We start from the raw sequence: 18,105 nt of genomic DNA on the forward strand, positions 1-18,105 counted from the left end.
ATGTTTTAAGCCATTTGAACGTTTTTGGATATGCAGGTTTTTCAGATCTTGAAGACATCTGAGACGACTTACTTGTTAGTCGTCTAAAATATAATGGTTGGAATCTTTGCATCTTTATATTCTTACAAATTTTAAATTTATTGTTTCTTCTTCTGCAAGCAAATCAATTACTGAAGTAATAGATCAATTGGTTGTAATCAAATATATTCTTATAATTAGTGTAATTATGGTTACAGTTTGTATATTTAATAAGTACATTAAAGATACGACACTAAAGATATTATGTTTTGATTAACAGAAGATATTGGATTTTGAGTTTGTATTTATTTATTTATGTTTTATAAAGCTTAGAAAATCAATAGGTGGTTTGAATATTGTACATCGATCGGTGCATGATGTAAGTTGACTATATAAAACTTGAGCATGATCATTTCAAACTAAAGTATAGGTAGGTTATATGCATTTGTTATATTGTAGTTAATATATTTTAAATATTATATACATCAAGTGATTCACATTTTCGTAAAAATAAAATTCAAGTTCATTATTGGGATGTACTCGTCTATAATAAGCTACGTTTAATATGATATATTTTTTGGTTCATTTAATGACATTAAGTTTAAATTTGATTGTTTCCAAAAAAGAAAAATTTAAATTTGATTAAGAAAAAATCATTAATTTAACTGAAAAAGACAAGTATTAAAATATGTAGATTCATTTAATGACATGAAATTTAAATTTGATTAAAGAAAACTTATTAATTTAGTTGGAAAAGACAAACATTAAAATATGTAGTTTAATTTAATTTTCAATGGCATAAAAGTATAAATAAGTTAGAAAACTTAGATGTATTTTTTAATGAGTACTTCTCTTTTAATAATATAGATATGAAAGTTAACCGGGCAAGGTGCGGATTCTGTTATAATTCTTGTTAAACTGGTCTTTTTTAGGAACCTAAACTTGACCTTCAGTTTTTGTTGGTCATTCAATCCGTAGTAGATATTTTAATTCATGCATATGTTTATTGAATGAAGTATTTGTATTATTTCTGTTCCAAAAAGTATGAAATAGTTTTCCAAAAATTAAGACAGTAATTTACCGGAAGAAAAATAGTCCATCGGATAATTATGTAGCAAACTATTTTGAGTTTCAGATACATGTGCATCTCTTATGGAAACTTATAAACTTGAAGCACCGCTTCGTAAGTGTAACACGAATCGTTGGAGCTATTTACACACCAAGTGGCTGGTCATCTACATAAATAGCTGGCAAACCAAAAAATGTCTAAAATAGTGTGCCAAAAATAACGTATAATTAGTATATATTAAGATTCGAATGTAGCAAAAGAACCGAACCATACCTAATGAGTAATGATGGACCACCACCATCCAAAAAGGCTAAATTATTACCAACATAAACATACGGCCCAAAATTAATGTTAGGACTTGGCACTTAAAAAAATACTAATTGCTCGGAGATGACTAGCCCGCCAAAAAACGTTGTAATCAAAAGAAGAAAAACACACATCAATGAATTTCGATAGCTGATGTTATATCCATTCAATTCTTGTGTAAGTTGTGTCACATTATTTGTATTATATAGCTGTTTTTTATTAGTTAAAATGTGATATAAATAATTAAAGATGTTTTTATTATTATTTTATTTTTGTATCTAATTTAAAAATAGTATTAGTTGCCAAAAGATTAACAAAAATTATAAAATGTTAAATAATAGTAAAATGAGAAAATGTTATGTAAATTCTTTCTGTTTCTTTCATTTTGCACCGATAATCATGGTTGTCACCCTCAAACTCTTGCACTGCTCAATTATTATTTAACCATTTCACTACTTTTTTTTCACAGAGCATTTAGCAAGATACTATACATGTGATCTAGCGTTGGAAGAAAACAAAAAATTCAAATAAGAATTACAAGAAACTAAAATAAAGTGAAAAGATAGCATCAAGAGACTCAAAAGTCTCAACAACCTCTAAGATATTTTCTTCATCCACGGATCTCTATAAAGTTTGCCTTTAATTATAGCCAGTGACAAAAAGAAGTACTACATACATAGAGATAAAGAGGGACATTTGCATTTAACTTACATCTTTAATTCGACAAGAGAACATACAAAAAAAAGAGAGAACACCTTTCTTCTTTAGCTATTCGAATCCGTTATTTATCTCAGGGTTATATTATGGTCATGGATCTCTTCTTTAGTAATTTAGTGGTTATCAGTTTCGAACAATTTTTTTTTCTTTTCTGCACCCAGTTTTGAACAATTTATATTTGAGAAAATGGCAAAAGGCAAAATGATACTAAAAATATATTAATGGGGAATGTTACAGGTATCTGGAAACACTGAAAACGAATTCATCATGCCTGTAACATCAAAGACACCTTAGTTTTCTTGTCACTATTGCTAATAAAGAGTCCACTTGACTAATAGTAACAAACATGTTTTCAGTTTTCTTTCTTTCCAACCTTTTTAAGTTTTAATCGCAGTTAATCATTTGTATTGGTAATTTCTCAAATTAATCTACTAACACAAAATTATATAATATCTTTAAACAATAAATACAAAATTCTATTAATATTTTATTGGTATATATCTCAAGAACATGAAACACTCGCATCAAAATATTTCATTAAAAAAATTTAGTGTGCATTCTAAAATGTTTTAGATTCCCACTAATAAATTATCAATATATTTTAATATTCATACTAAAAAGATATATAAATATAATTTTACCTTAAAATAATGTTAAAATTCGATAAAATAATGTTAAAATTTAATATTCTCACTCAATGAATATAAGTTTATGTAAATAGTACTTTCTTACAAATCTGGAATCCCATTCCGAGTCCCCCATTAATGTCAATCGGAGGAGACAACAGGCAAAAGGTGGGCGCGTGACGAGGCAGACGCGCTGCAGCTGGCAACAGCCAATTTCCCTCTCATTCTTTCTTCTCCTTTATATCTTCACTTCACCACTCTCTCTTCCCTCACACTCTCAACAATGTCCTCGCCGGCGATTAACCTCTTCTTCGCTCTCTTCTCCTTTCTCATCTTCTCCGTCTCCTCTTCACTTCCTCAGTCTCAGACCAAGAACCCCGCTACTGTTCAAACCTTAAATGTTCCCGCGGCGGAGATAAAAATGGTGAACCCGAAGCTCCCGCCGCGGAGCCTCTCCCTCACGTCGTCGAAGAGATACGAAGGATCTTCCGATCTGGTCCATCTCCGGTACCATATGGGTCCGGTTCTGTCCTCTGCACCGATCAACATCTACGTTATCTGGTACGGACGGTGGTCTCGGCCGCATAAAGCTCTCATCAGAGACTTTCTCAACTCGATCTCCGACGCTAAAGCTCCGTCTCCCTCCGTCGCGGAATGGTGGCGCACGGCGTCGCTATACACCGACCAAACCGGAGCAAACGTCTCTCGCTCGGTCCTCATCGCCGGAGAATACTCGGACGCGAAGTACTCACACGGACAGCACCTCACGCGCCTCTCGATCCAAGAAGTCATCGCGAGCGCGGCGAGATCCGCTTCCTTCCCGGTGGACCACAAGAACGGGATGTATCTCGTGCTGACGTCACACGACGTCACGATGCAGGACTTTTGCCGCGCCGTGTGCGGGTTCCACTACTTCACGTTCCCGTCGATGGTTGGCTACACGATGCCCTACGCTTGGGTTGGTCAGTCGGGGAAACAGTGCCCGGAGGTCTGCGCTTATCCCTTCGCCTTGCCGGGCTACATGGGTCACGGTGGTCCGGGAGAGCTCCGGCCGCCGAACGGAGAAACTGGAGTCGATGGGATGGTGAGTGTCATCGGGCATGAGCTGGCGGAAGTTGTGTCGAATCCGCTGATAAACGCTTGGTACGCCGGAGAGGATCCGACGGCGCCGACGGAGATTGGTGATTTGTGTGAAGGGTTGTACGGAACCGGCGGAGGAGGAGGGTATATTGGTCAAGTGATGCAGGATAGAGGAGGCAAGACGTTTAATATGAACGGTAAAGGAGGAAGGAAGTTTCTGGTTCAGTGGATCTGGAACCCCAATCTCAAAGCTTGTTCTGGTCCCAACTCTGTGGACTAAGACAGAAGCGGATGAGTGTTTGTTTGTTTGATGATGGTGATTTGTATTAATCACCATGATAATGATGAAATAACCCCTTGTATTAGAGTTAGGTTAGTAGTGGAACATTAATTATTTTCTGTTGAGTTTTGTTTTTGTTTGTTTGATATATAAATTTCAAAGAATGCTTATACTGCTTTTTGCCATGTTTGAATGCATCTTAATTTCAAATGCTTTTTCAGTATTGGTCCAATGTACAGAACTTTCATATTGGGGGAAGCTAAAAGTTTGAATTCAAATTCTTAGATATTTTCTCTGCAATTATTTAATGCTCTAATCTGTTTCAATAAATGTAAGTGTACGATAACAATAACCTACATGTCGGATTGAGAACTGACAAACGAATCTTAAAACTCTTACAAGGTAAGAATAAGATTGTTAATTAATCTGTTTAGTTGCAATTAGATTTTGCTTGTCGGATTATACAGCAATCATTCATGCTTTCATCTTTACATGTTTCGATTTAATTTATTCTAATAATCGTAATATTCGGTATCCTTCTTGAAAATGTGGTGCTTTTTGTATAAATTAGATTCGGAACCATCGGCCATGCCTCGCCAGCCAATCAAGCATCTTAGTGTTAGTGTATTCACAAATGTTGCAATGTACTAATAAAGGCAATGAAAAGGACTTTAAAAGACTACGTGAGTGAGTGGTAGAGACAATTGAGAGAAGGTGTTTTGTGAACGACAGACAGCTAAGAAAGGGACCCCAATTTGAAACTACAATCATTACTATTGTCAATGGAAACTGCATTTATCACTTCAACCTTTCTTTCATGACAGCTGAATTATTTTTTTTAACAGCCTTCACCGCCTAACTATCTCATAATCATCATTCATGTTTCCGCAATCCATGTTGAATGGTGTATCATTCGTTCTTCACTACTAGTCTATGACTGTTTATAGGCATGTTGTCAAAGTGGGCCAAAGCCCGTAGAGTTTGTCCTCACCCATCATGACGGCCATAATTTGAATCAGGTGGGTGTGGATTCGTTTTCTAATACATTTATGCTTAGCCAAATTTTATTACCCACGAAAATATGGACTTGTACTCACTACTAAGTGCACTATAGAAAAGGATACCAAAGTTAACGATCTAGAATAAAATGTAAAACTGAAAAAATTAGATTAGGAGGAAAACGCAATATACACGTTATAAAACAATGGAAAATAATATAGATGGCCTGGTCTCTCGATGGTGAAAGTGGTGGCATCACTTTAAGTGGAATTTGTAGCTTCTTTGGATTAGGTTTCCATCTTGTTGGGTCCTAGGGTCCATTAAGAGATGTGCTGTTTTTCCGGTTTAAATTCATAATAGCAGATGGAACTGAAGAATACGATAAGTGAAATCGAATTTTCTGGTATGGAGATAGGTAGGAATGGTAAAGTGGGTACTGGACCGCGGGCCCGACCGACCCGTTAGGGGTTGGTGCGGGGCGGGTTTGGGCTAACAATATCACGACCCGCAAAAAAGCGGGCTTCGCGGGCCTGAGCTTGGTCGGGACCGTGTTATTTGCGGGATGGCCCATAAGACCCGCAGTAAGCCCATATGACCGCAAAGCTTGAGTCTAGACGCTTCGTTTGCGTACGTTCTTCACCGCATCTCCTGAAACTAAAAGAAAGAGAGAGTGAAAGACGATGGTCCGATGGAGCTACGACGATCCACCACCGGAGCTGCTCATCTTCCTCGAGCCACCACCGGAGCTGCTCTTCTTCACCGATCTACCACTGCATGCTGGAGGTGGTCTTCTTCATCGATCCACCGCTGCATGCCGTAACTTCTCTTCTTCGCCGAGCTACCACCGCATACCAGAGCTTCTCTTCTTCACCGAGAAACCACTGGAGCTTCTCTACTTCCTCGAGCCAGCACCGGATCTACTCCTCTACATCGAGCCACCACCGCACCGTAGCTTCTCTTCCTCACCGAGACCACCCGAGTTTCTCTTCTTCACCCAGCCACCAGCGGAGCTTCTATTCCTCAGCGAGCCACCACCGGAGCTTCTCTTCCTCACCGAGCCACCACTGGAGCTACTCCTCTGCATCGAGCCACCACCGCACCGTAGCTTCTCTTCCTCACCGAGACCACCCGAGTTTCTCTTCTTCACCCAGCCACCAGTGGAGCTTCTATTCCTCACCGAGCCACCACCGGAGCTTCTCTTCCTCACCGAGCCACCACTGGAGCTACTCCTCTGCATCGAGCCACCACCGTACCGGTTCTACTCCACTGAAGACCAACAATTTCCGGAAGGTAATTATTTAGCTTTAGCGATCTGTAGTTTGTGCTCCTTTCTTTGAAACAATTCACTAATTCATAGTAGTGTTGTCTTTGTTTTGTGGTTTGCTTCGAGGGGTTGGAGTTATGGTGAACAAGGAGGCGACTCGTTCATCTTCTTCTCCTCTTTGAAGTCAAGACGTGTGTTGTCTCGAGTGATGGTGAACTCGTAGGCGTTGGAGTGATGGCAGCTAAGGACCTCGGGTTAGTAGACCTAGCAAGCATTGATAGGACTCACGGTTTAGCTAGAGGAACTCGCTGTTTAGATAGGTTAACTCATTGTCTGGCTTAGAAGTTAGAACTCGATCTGTTGTTAGATGCTTAATTGATAGGAATGGCTTGATATGTTGTTAGATGCTTGTTGTTTGAGAACTAGTAAGAATTGATAGGAATGAATTGATCTGTTGGTAGATGCTTGTTGTCTTGAGAACACGTAACTTATAAATTTTTTTTTTTTAAGTATCAAAATTTTACAAAATTTAATTTAAAAATTTAATTTAGTAAAAAATCTTACCTCCACTTAGTCACGTATCTTAGAAGTTAGAACCAGCCGTAAGTTAGAACAACCAGCAACAATAGAAACTTGAGAGACGATGGGATCATCCAGAGACGACTCAGAAGAGCAATTCAGTTTGAATACTGACTACTCGCCACCAGCTACCTGTGACTTGGGGACTCAGCAACTCATTGCCAGACTTGCTGCAGAAGAAGAAAGGAATGATCTGAGAGCTGATGAGGCTAATGATGGAAAGAAGCAAGCACGGAAAAGAAAATTGATTAGTCTGGTCGGTTCAGAAGAAGAATCTGATGTTGAAATCACACCCCCAACCCAATCAACCAAGCCTCGCAGACAAACAACTTATGGAACAGCCAAGCGGAAGCCCCTGTTACAATCCACTCTGGATGGTGGTAGTGGTTCGTCCGCACGGGCTCGTAGTCAGAAGAATGTTCCGTTGAAAGCCGTGATTAGGGGAGGAAGAAGAAAGGCATCAACTCAGGCCTTGTCTAGTGAGGCGCGAAAAAAGAAGGGCTCCTCTAGTCGGTCGCAGAAGAATAAGAAGAAGATTGAAGAGGATATACCGGATTTTGATGATGATTTGGAAGAAGTTGAGTTGGACGAGGCTGAAATCAATTTGGAAGAGATGGAGAGTAGGCAATGGTCAGACGTTTGGAAGGATTTCACTGTGGTTGAAAAACCAAATGGAGATTTGAAAGCTGTATGCAATCATTGCAAGAATGAGTATGCGTGGTATTCTCACTCGCATGGAACAAGTGGGTTGAGGAGACATCGAGGGAGATGTAAAATGTACCCAAGGAATGGAGGAAGGCAGCAGCAACTCAATACCGAAGGTAAAGTAGTAGCTCGCAAGTACGATCATACTGTGTTTAGGCAGTTGGTAGCAAAGACATTTTTCCATCATGATCTACCATACTCTTACGTGGAGTATGAAAGAGTGAGAGAGACATGGAAGTATTTGAATGTTGATGTCCAATTCATCTGTCGAAACACGGCGAAATCAGATATTTATCGTTTGTATGAAAGCGAGAGAGAGACACTGAAACGTGAGTTAGCGAGTCTTCCTGGACGAGTCTCCTTCACTTCCGACTTGTGGACATCACTGAAACGTGAAGGATACATGTGTGTGACAGCACATTACATTGATCGGAATTGGAAGTTGAACAGCAAGATCCTGTCATTTAGTGCTCTACCACCACCACATAACGGAATGAGTGTTGCGGTTCACCTTCTTGAGTCGCTGCAAGAGTGGGGTCTCGACAAGAAGGTTTTCTCTATCACATTGGATAATGCTTCAAGTAATGACTCGATGCAAGACATAGTCAAATCGCAGCTGTTGTTAAATGATGATTTGTTATGTGGAAGAGAATTTTTTTCATGTCAGATGTGCTGCTCACATCCTTAACCTGATAGTGCAAGATGGGTTGAAGGTTATCGGAGGCGCTTTGCACAAAGTTAGAGAGAGTATTAAGTATGTGCTAGCATCGGAAGCGCGGGAAGAGTTGTTTGAAAAATGCGTGAATGCTGCAGGCATAACTGAAAACGCGGGTCTGATCTTGGATGTGCAGACAAGATGGAACTCGACTTACTTTATGCTTGAAAGAGCCATCAAGTTCCGTAAAGCATTTGTTAAGTTGGAGACATTTGATAAGAGAGGTTATAAAGTGGCGCCTACAGCTGAGGAATGGACGCGAGTTGATAAGATATGCCAATTTTTGTGCCCTTTCGCAGAGATCACAAAACTGATGTCAGGTGCTAATTACCCCACCTCGAACTTGTATTTTTATCAAGTTTGGTCCATCCATGAGTGGCTTCAAATGAATGAGTGCAGCGAGGATGAGATCGTCCGAAAAATGGTGCCACCAATGAAAGAGAAATTTGATAAGTATTGGGATGAAATTAGTGGTGTTTTTGCAATGGCAGCAGTCTTTGATCCACGTTTCAAGCTTTCAATTGTGGAGTGTTGCTTAGGGAAGCTTGACATGAGTACACGTGATGTGAAGTTGAAGAACTTGCGCCAGAAGCTGAGTATTTTGTTCGAGTCTTACGACAAAAAATCCAAGGCTAACTCACCGTCTACGGAGCCACGTGAGACGGTTCCACAAAATGTCACTTCTGGAGGTTCCATGGGACTGTTTGGAAACTACCAAGTGAGTATTTAAAATCGTTTTTAAATTATCAACTTTCTGTTTTTTTTAATCGTTTCTTATTTTTTTTAAAGTATCAACTTTCTGTTTTTTTTTTAATCGTTTCTTGTTTTTTTTCTATAATTTCATAGGAATTCTTTAAATTTCGCAAAGTCAACGGAGCTGCTACTGGAAAGACAGCTCTAGAAGCTTATCTTGATGAACCTCCTTTGGACATTGATAGTTTAGAGAGCTTGGACATTCTCCAATTCTGGAAAACTAACACTCATCGTTATGGTGATTTGGCTGCAATGGCTTGTGATCTGCTCAGCATTCCTATCACAACAGTGGCTTGAGAGTCCTCCTTTAGTATTGGATCGCGAGTTCTTAACAAATACCGGAGCCGTTTACTCCCAGAAAATGTGCAAGCTCTGATATGCACTAGGAATTGGATCAAAGGATATGAGGCTTATGAACATGGTAAATATCTCACATTATTATTACTTGTATAGTATCATTACCTTAAACACTAATTAATTGCAACTTTTTAAAATTTACAGAAGATGAAATTGATCCTGAAGAGGAGACATTACCATCTTTTGACCATTGCCAATGAAGAAAATGATGATGCGGAAGTCTGATATCTTTCTTGATTTGCTGTTTTGTTTTGTTTCAATTTTTTGGATTTGTTTGACTACAATGCTTGGGTTTTTTTGGCTTTATTACATTGGTGTTTTGGTTAAGACAATATGAAAATCCAATTGCTTTTCTTTTTGTTATCAACAAAGTGACTTTGCAATCATTTTATACTCTTACTCGAATACACCACCATAATCTTTACTGCACGACTAGAGACAGAGGCATGGTCGTATAAAAGCCATCCCTAGTCCTATACATGACCAATTCAAACAACACGGTTCAGCTGAAGTAATGGCTCGAAGCAGAAGCAGCTTGAAGTAGCTAGTATGGTGTTTTCTGTGACGTCCCGCGGGACGGCCCGTGAAGGCTTACACATTTTACGGGATGGGATTGGTCAGCTATTTCAGGACCGCGTCCCGCGCGGGACGGTCTCGCCGTGTACCGCCTGAAGAGAAACCCGCAGCGGGTCGGGACGGGACGGGACGAGAGAGCCCAATTGCCATCCCTATATGGAGATACAAAATAGTTCTCGCGTTAATTGAATCATACAAAGTATAAATTATGTGTTATTGACTAAAAGATACTTGGGTTCATGTTTGCGTGTTCTATGTCTTAAAAATAAGTTTTTATAAAGAAAATTGCACTCACTAGCGTTCAAATTTTTTCTAATTAACAAACTAACTAGAAAATTAAATATCTCCAATATTATTACAACATATACTACAGAAGAACCTCTATAAATTAATACTCGATAAATTAATAATCTTTATAAATTAATAAATTTCTCCAATTCCAACTTGGACCGGTTTAAAATTTGACACAAAGCGATAAAATAATAAGATAATAATTTTTTAGAGAATTCTATGTAAACATATAGTCCCATTAAAATTATAAATTAATAATTTATATGTATACATATTTTTATATGTAAGAACCTATCATTATATTGTTTGTTTTCTATTCACAATAGAATTATCTATATATTTTCTTAACAGTTAATATATTGTTGATGAGATTTAGTAATATTATATCTTAAACCATATTTTAATTCTATGCAATATATATTATATACACCAAATAATATAATAAAATTAACATAAATGTCAAATTTTAAAAATAATAATTAATATCTACATACTAAAATAAAATATTTTTCTTATCTTAGGATAAATATATATTAAAATAAAAATCTAAATAATGAAACTTTCGTAAATTAATATCTCTATAAGTTAATAAAATTTCGAAGTCCCAACATTATTAATTTATAGAGGTTACTGTATATTATTCTCTTTATTTATCTATATCATTTTGTTTTATTTTATTTGGTTTATATTTTTCCTAATCATTATACCGCTTCTTTCATATTCACATCTATCACATCAACTTTTACCATCATATCATCACCATGACCACCACCATAGTCATATTAATCTATGCTACGAAAAACTTCTCTATATCTACAATCACGGTTTCCTCTTGAAACACGACCACCGCTTGCTTCGTAAACACCGTCGCCACTCCAGTAACCGATGTCACTGTCACTGCTGTAACCACCACTGCCACATGCTCCTCTACTGTCTCTTCAACCACCACCTCTTCCTCCGTAGCAATCATTACCTCTTTTGTAATTATCATCAACTCTTTCATGACTACATCCATCGCACGTCCACCATCATCATAGCCACCACAAACACCATTAAATCCATAACCTCCGATACATCTTTCCTATCCACCCACCGATTCTTCCATATCGACCATTGCATCTTGTGACTGTAAACTTGAGTTCTATACTATTTGCTAATTTAACATATACATAGTACAATATTTTTAGACCATTAACATTTAATCAATATGTACTATACTATTTAGTCTATTCCATTCTATTTACATCATCATTTTCATAATCTTCTGCGATGGAAGAGTATGTTCACGTGAAACAACTTATATTTTTTTTTCATGTTGTTTGATATTCTATTAGATACATATAATTATTGGAAGCAACCTTAGATGTCCACAAACAAACAAAATCTGTTTTATAATATTATATGGTTCTATTTGAACAAATATATGTATCATTTGATATTTATATCGTCTCTTTTTTCAGCCATTCATTACATCGGTGACCACCATTTTGCGTAATGGAATAGCTTATTTTTCTGTTCACTTATTCTTCATATTATAAATATAAAATATATTTTATATTTGGCTTTAAGATTTAGAGTTTAGTATTTAAGGGGTGGGGGTTTAGAATTTAAATAGAAAGAAACATCTTTTTTTACTATTTATAGAGAGTATATACTATTGTTTTGTAAATGGAAAACAACTCATCAGTGGCGATTCTATCGTTGTTTCTCCTCTTCTGTGAAGGTACGATTGCATCTCATCTTTTATTTTCAGTGTATTGCTGAAAGAAGCTACCATAAGCTACTTGTGTATGTGGTAACTAATTGTGCGACATAGTGTTGTATTACTAATTTATTATCAAGAGTACTGCTTTATCATGTCCATTTTTGCTTTCGCGTCAATGTCATCACTTTTTCTGTATCACTTGTAACTTGTAATCGCAGAAGGTAGCACCAGAAGAATCTGACCAAAAGTGTCATGGATTGAATTACGTTAGATCATTGGTATATTTTTAATATGTATTGAAATTGGTTACTTCACAAATTCTCCATTTTCTAAATTATTTTTTCTGTTTTTGTTTTTGAACTTTATGGTATTAGCATTATCAGTTAGTTTAGTTTATGTCTTTCCTTACATAGGTCTTTGTCTCTGGAGATGTGTTTTGCCAGCTTTGCTTCCAAGACGTTTTATTCCTTCAGTTTGTTTTCCTTAAATGTGTCCATCTCATGTTTGATATAAATTTAAGTTGCCCAAAAACAAATGGCATGTTCATTCAATGATTTCTTATTTTTAGTATGTTATTTTTATGTTGCTAACATATACTGTATGAACATCTTAAAAAAAGAAGTGTAAACATCTACTTATTCTCTCGATCCTTTAATATGGAGAATAAAATCTTACATTTCAGGATGGAGTGTGGAAAAAATACCAACGAGATAATTAAATTGTTGAGTAGTTAACTCGACATCTAATGTTTCTTTAAACTCACAATGTTAAATGTTTAAAACTCTTGTGTGTCAGCATACAAAATTGGAACGTCATTGTTTATAGTATAATAGAGCAAAACTATGCCACTGATTTTTTTCCGTAGAAAGCGAGAATTTAGTGTCAAACTGACTGCGGATGGTTCACTAGATAAGTTTAAAGCCATGCTATTTTTGCCAAAGGCTCTGAGCAGAAAAAAAATGATTATCTCGAGACCTTCGGTTATATTGTTAGAATAACTACAATAATACTTTTTTGGAACTTCTACTGCAAAAATTTGATCTTTTCTTCAGCTGGATGTAAAATGTGAATTCTTATATGGTGAACTTAAAAAATATATATATATGTATAAACTAACTCATTTTCAAGATCTGGAAAATCTCACACATGTATGAAAGCTTGACAAAGCCATATATGTGCTTAAACAAGCTCTAAGATCTTGTTTTGACAAATTAAGTACATTTCTAGGAATATGTGTTCAACTACATCAAAGTCGATCCTTCATTATTGACATATTATCACAATGGTATCATGCTAGTTATGCCGCTCTTCAATGATGACATTATATTCACATGAAATGACTCCAACTATTTGACTCATCTCATTCAAGGGCTCAATACTCAGTTATACATGAAACACCTTTATACATGAAACCCTTGACGAATCATAATAAGAATCCTCCTCCTACCTGAGTAGAAGGTTGTTGAAAGAGAAATCTCCACTGTGATATATCATCCCCCTTCTTCCAAGGAACAACTACGAAGATTGAGCATGTCAAATCAAATCTGTTTCTCTTATAGGAAGATTGAGTGAGCATGTCGAATCGAAACTGGTGCACCAAGTATTTTTTTTTGTTTCCCGAAATACGATGAAAATTTATATAGGATTAAGAGGAATTATCTTGCATAGAGATGCTGGTTTGAGACTGATGGAATTATTTGAGGAGTCGCTTTTCTGTCATGGATGGGGCTCGTAACCAAAAGACTAAGGTGGATCTTGCCAGTTGCAAACAAAACTGTATGTCTACTGAAACATACTATGGGTAGGATGAAACTTAAAAATAAATAAGGAAAATGTCTCAAGCTATCCGCGTTTACATGTGTATATGTGTGGTCGGTGTGAACGTGAATGTGTGGGTCTTTTCAAGGCTTGACATCCGTAGACTTAAAAACACAAATGGGATCAGAACTCGAGTTTGAACATGACATATGAATGGCCTACATAGAATTTGTTATCAGTTCTAGAGTATAATTTGGTTTGAGAGATAATGGAAGAGTCATCATTTGAGAAAAACTATTACAACTTCCATTGAAAGTTATAACTGAACCTAAAACAGTTTACTGTAGGCATAAAATGACTAATGTAAAATATGAACATGCTTGGAATAAAAGGTTTATTCCATTTACCAACCCGGTAAATCCATATGCAGAGAAAAAACATTGAAGAAGGTGAAAGAATAAAAAGTTTATATGTTCTATTCCATATCAAATAAATAGTATAAGATACCAACATTATTTCAACCTCTAAAATATAAATACTAAACCATATCCTAATCCACCTAAACCCCTAAATATTAAACCCTAAACTCTAATATAAACCATAAACCCAAATATAAAATCTAAATCTAAATAGAATGAAACAAAATAAATAACATAGTACATATTAATGAAATTATAAAATGTCTATGATTGCATTGAAAAAGTTAATGATGACTCCAACCATACCCCCTCATCTTCTAAATACTAAACCCTAAACTCTAATCATTAAACCCTAATCCAAATATAAACCTTAAACCCAAATATAAAAATCTAAAAGTAAACTTACGACGAAATAACCCAATACGGAAATATAAACCCTAATCCAATGTCAACCCAATTTTTCTTAAATTAAACCCAAATTTCAAAATACCAGTAAGATGCATTACCATTCTACATGAGACATATAGAATAGAAAATGTGAAAATGTAGTTGCAATCTAAAGATCATCTTAACATTTGGTAATGCTTGCCCCAATGTCAACCCCAATTGTACATAAACTAAACACTATCAAGTTACCACTAAACCCTACACGGAAATATAAACCTACTCCAATGTCAACCCTAATCTTTCATAAACTAAACCATAGCCACTAATCACTAAACCCTACATGGAAATATAAATCCTACATGGAAATATAAACTCTAATCCAATGTCAACCCCAATCTTTCATAAACTAAACCGAAATTTTGAAATGCAAGTAACATGAATTTCCATTCTACATGATCATATAGCATAGAAAAGGTAACAAACGATATAACACAGTACATATATATTGTTCAGATTTTGAAGTGTCTATGACTATAGGGAATGGGTAATGCTTACACCAAATTTAGATTGATTGTAGCGAAAAGAAATGAAGATTGACGGCATTAGTGAAAAGAGATGGAAGAGACAACATCATATGAATATCATTCCCATTCAACATCACATTGTATTTTTTTATTTGGTGTCATAATAAATGATATTCCATTTACATTCAATATATTATTTCTCTTTACAAAATCATATACAGACTAATATAAAACACATGTATACACCAATACAAAACTTATATCAATTGAATATAAAACAACAACGAACAATTGAACCCTCTCTTTCAAGTATCGAATGAAATATAACTTACTAAATAGTACTCCCTCTATTCCTTAATTTTACATATTCTAGAAAAAAAATTTGTTTAAAAAAGATCCATTTTTTACATTTTCAAGACATGTTTTATTAACTAATTGCAAATTTCAAAAAACTTAATTGCACTTACTGAATTTTTATTGGCTTAAAATTATGGAACAAATATAAACACAAAAAATATGCAAATTTAATGTGTTTTATTAAAATGTGTGAAAAAACTAGAATATGTAACATTAAAAAACAGAGGGAGTATATTATATATTAATAAACATGGCAAATAAGAGAAGAGCCAAATTTGAAGGAAAGACAGTCTATTCCATTTTATAAAATAATATATAAATACTACTACCCTTCCAACTCATCCATGACAAACCTGAAGAACAAAATGAAAATGAAGATACACGTTAGTTTACAAGTTAGAAGGAAATGACAGCATGTGAGATAGGCTACTAGTATATGAATTACTTTATGCTTAGGTTAAATATTTAGTTGTGTCAATCCCAAATAGCCTATGCGAGTAGAAAAGTAACATATGGAATTAGAATTGTACCATATGATATAATATATAATTGATATATAGGGAACGAACATATGGTCAAATGGAATGGAAAGCGAATAGTATATTAGTTATGATACGATTCTACAAAAATAGCAGAGGAATGGAATGACAAGTAGCCAATCTCTAAAACTAAGATTTTCCATTTCAAATAGCACATGTTTCATAAGATATTCAATTTCGCAGAGAACTAAACTTGTTTTTATCGCAAAAGGGATTTTTCATTCCATAATCACTATCCCCCATTCGCAGTAAACAGATGAGTACGGCGAACCGAGAAAAGTTCAATCCTAAATCAATTCGTTTACCTCAGCTTACCAGAGCAGGTATACAAGGGTTGGATTTATCAACTTAGAATAGATTAGGGCCGAATCTATTCCAAATAGGGAAAATAACATTGAAATAATAGAATCTATGGCACAAAACAGAGAACTTACAATATTACAATAGGTGTCAACCTAATCGCCGATATAAAAGAGATGAGGTTCTGGTGGTCGTTCACGCCGATCACCCTTACAAACTCTTCTCGCAACCAATTTCACAAGCGCAGACGATTTTCCCTTCGCAACGCACTTCTAGGAGTCGAAGAAACGAAGAGGAGGCCGACAGTGGCGACTGTGGAGAGAAAATCGGTGGGCTGGAAGAAGACCGGCAGTGGCGATTGTAAGAAGGTGAAGATGTGAAGTCGAGTAAAGCCACGATTTACTTTTGTGGGATTAATAATTAATTTTTGTTTTATTTTTTAGCAGGTTGCGCCGGTGGAGGAAATGGGTATTACAGTATTAATATGTATCCGCGTGTATAGGTTTGTTAGGAATAATGACTACTTGGTGAATTAGGCTTTTTTGTGGTTATATGGCCCAATTTCCCTTTTGTTAAACATGAATTTTGAAGTTTGATATGTTAGTGGCGAATACAACTATGCATTAAATACATGACCCGATTTTTGAAGGGGTTAACTTCAATACATGACTATTTAGTGGTTATTTTTATAGCTCTTTATCATGGTATATGGGAATCGTTATAATTTTTTTATCAATTAATTTAGTAAAACTTCATAATACTGCCTAAATCGATTAAATAACTACAATAAAATAACTATTTTCTTGAAAAACGGAGACAACAAAGGCTCTAAACCTCGTTGAACATCATCATATGTTAGCGCAGGATGTAGCTATGATTTAAAACAATATAGTCATATTTTTTGAAATTTTCTCAAAATCCATGTGTTAACCCCTTCGAAAATATTGAGTTTTTGGTAAATAATTTATATACTGAACCTATAATATTTAGAGTTGTTTTAATATTTCTAACCCCATTCTACACTTGTATTAATGTATTTTAAGCTCTTTTTCATGGTATATGGGAATCGTTATAATTTTTAATCAATTAATTTAGTAAAACTTTGTAATACTCCCTAAATCGATGAAATAACTACAGTAAAGTAACTATTTTCTTGAAAAACAGAGACAACAAAGGCTCCAAACCTCGTTGAACATCATCATATGTTAGTGCCGAATGCAGCTAGGTATGCATTAAAACAATATAGTCATATTTTTTTGAAATTTTCTCAAAATCCATGTGTTAACCCCTTCAAAAATATTGAGTTTTTGGTAAATACTTTATATACGGAAGCCTATAATCTTTAGTATTGTTTTAAAATTTCTAACAACATTCTACATTTGTATTAATGTATTTTAAGCTTTTTTCATGGTATATGGGAATCGTTATAATTTTTTATCAATTAATTTAGTAAAACTTCGTAATACTCCCTAAATCGATAAAATAACTACTATAAAATAACTATTTTCTTGGAAAACGGAGACAACAAAGGCTCCAAAACTCTTTGAACATCATCATATGTTAGTGCAAGATGCAACTATGCATTAAAACTATATTATTATATTTTTTGAAATTTTCTCAAAACCAATGTGTTAACCTAACCCCCTTCGAAAATATTGAGTTTTTGGTAAATATTTTATATACTGAGGCCTATAATCTTTAGTGTTGTTTTAAAATTTTTTTACCACATTCTACATTTGTATTAATGTATTTTAAGCTCTTTATCATGGTATATGGGAATC

General features: G+C 35.3%; 1 protein-coding gene across 1 annotated transcript; it reads left to right on the forward strand.

The window, feature by feature from the left end:
* Nucleotides 1-2,755: 2,755 nt before the first annotated feature.
* On the forward strand, nt 2,756-4,310 carry LOC103845982 (protein EXORDIUM-like 5). Its single transcript, XM_009122898.3, has one exon. The coding sequence runs from the start codon at nt 3,020-3,022 to the stop codon at nt 4,094-4,096; it is 1,077 nt and encodes a 358-aa protein (XP_009121146.1). The 5' UTR covers nt 2,756-3,019; the 3' UTR covers nt 4,097-4,310.
* Nucleotides 4,311-18,105: the final 13,795 nt, after the last annotated feature.

This window comes from Brassica rapa, chromosome A07 (genome assembly GCF_000309985.2).
Source record: "Brassica rapa cultivar Chiifu-401-42 chromosome A07, CAAS_Brap_v3.01, whole genome shotgun sequence".
NCBI classification, from domain to species: Eukaryota; Viridiplantae; Streptophyta; class Magnoliopsida; order Brassicales; family Brassicaceae; genus Brassica; species Brassica rapa.

Bases quoted from the DNA above. Each gene is read 5' to 3' on its own strand.
- LOC103845982 (XM_009122898.3), top strand. From the start codon at position 3,020: ATGTCCTCGCCGGCGATTAACCTCTTCTTCGCTCTCTTCTCCTTTCTC.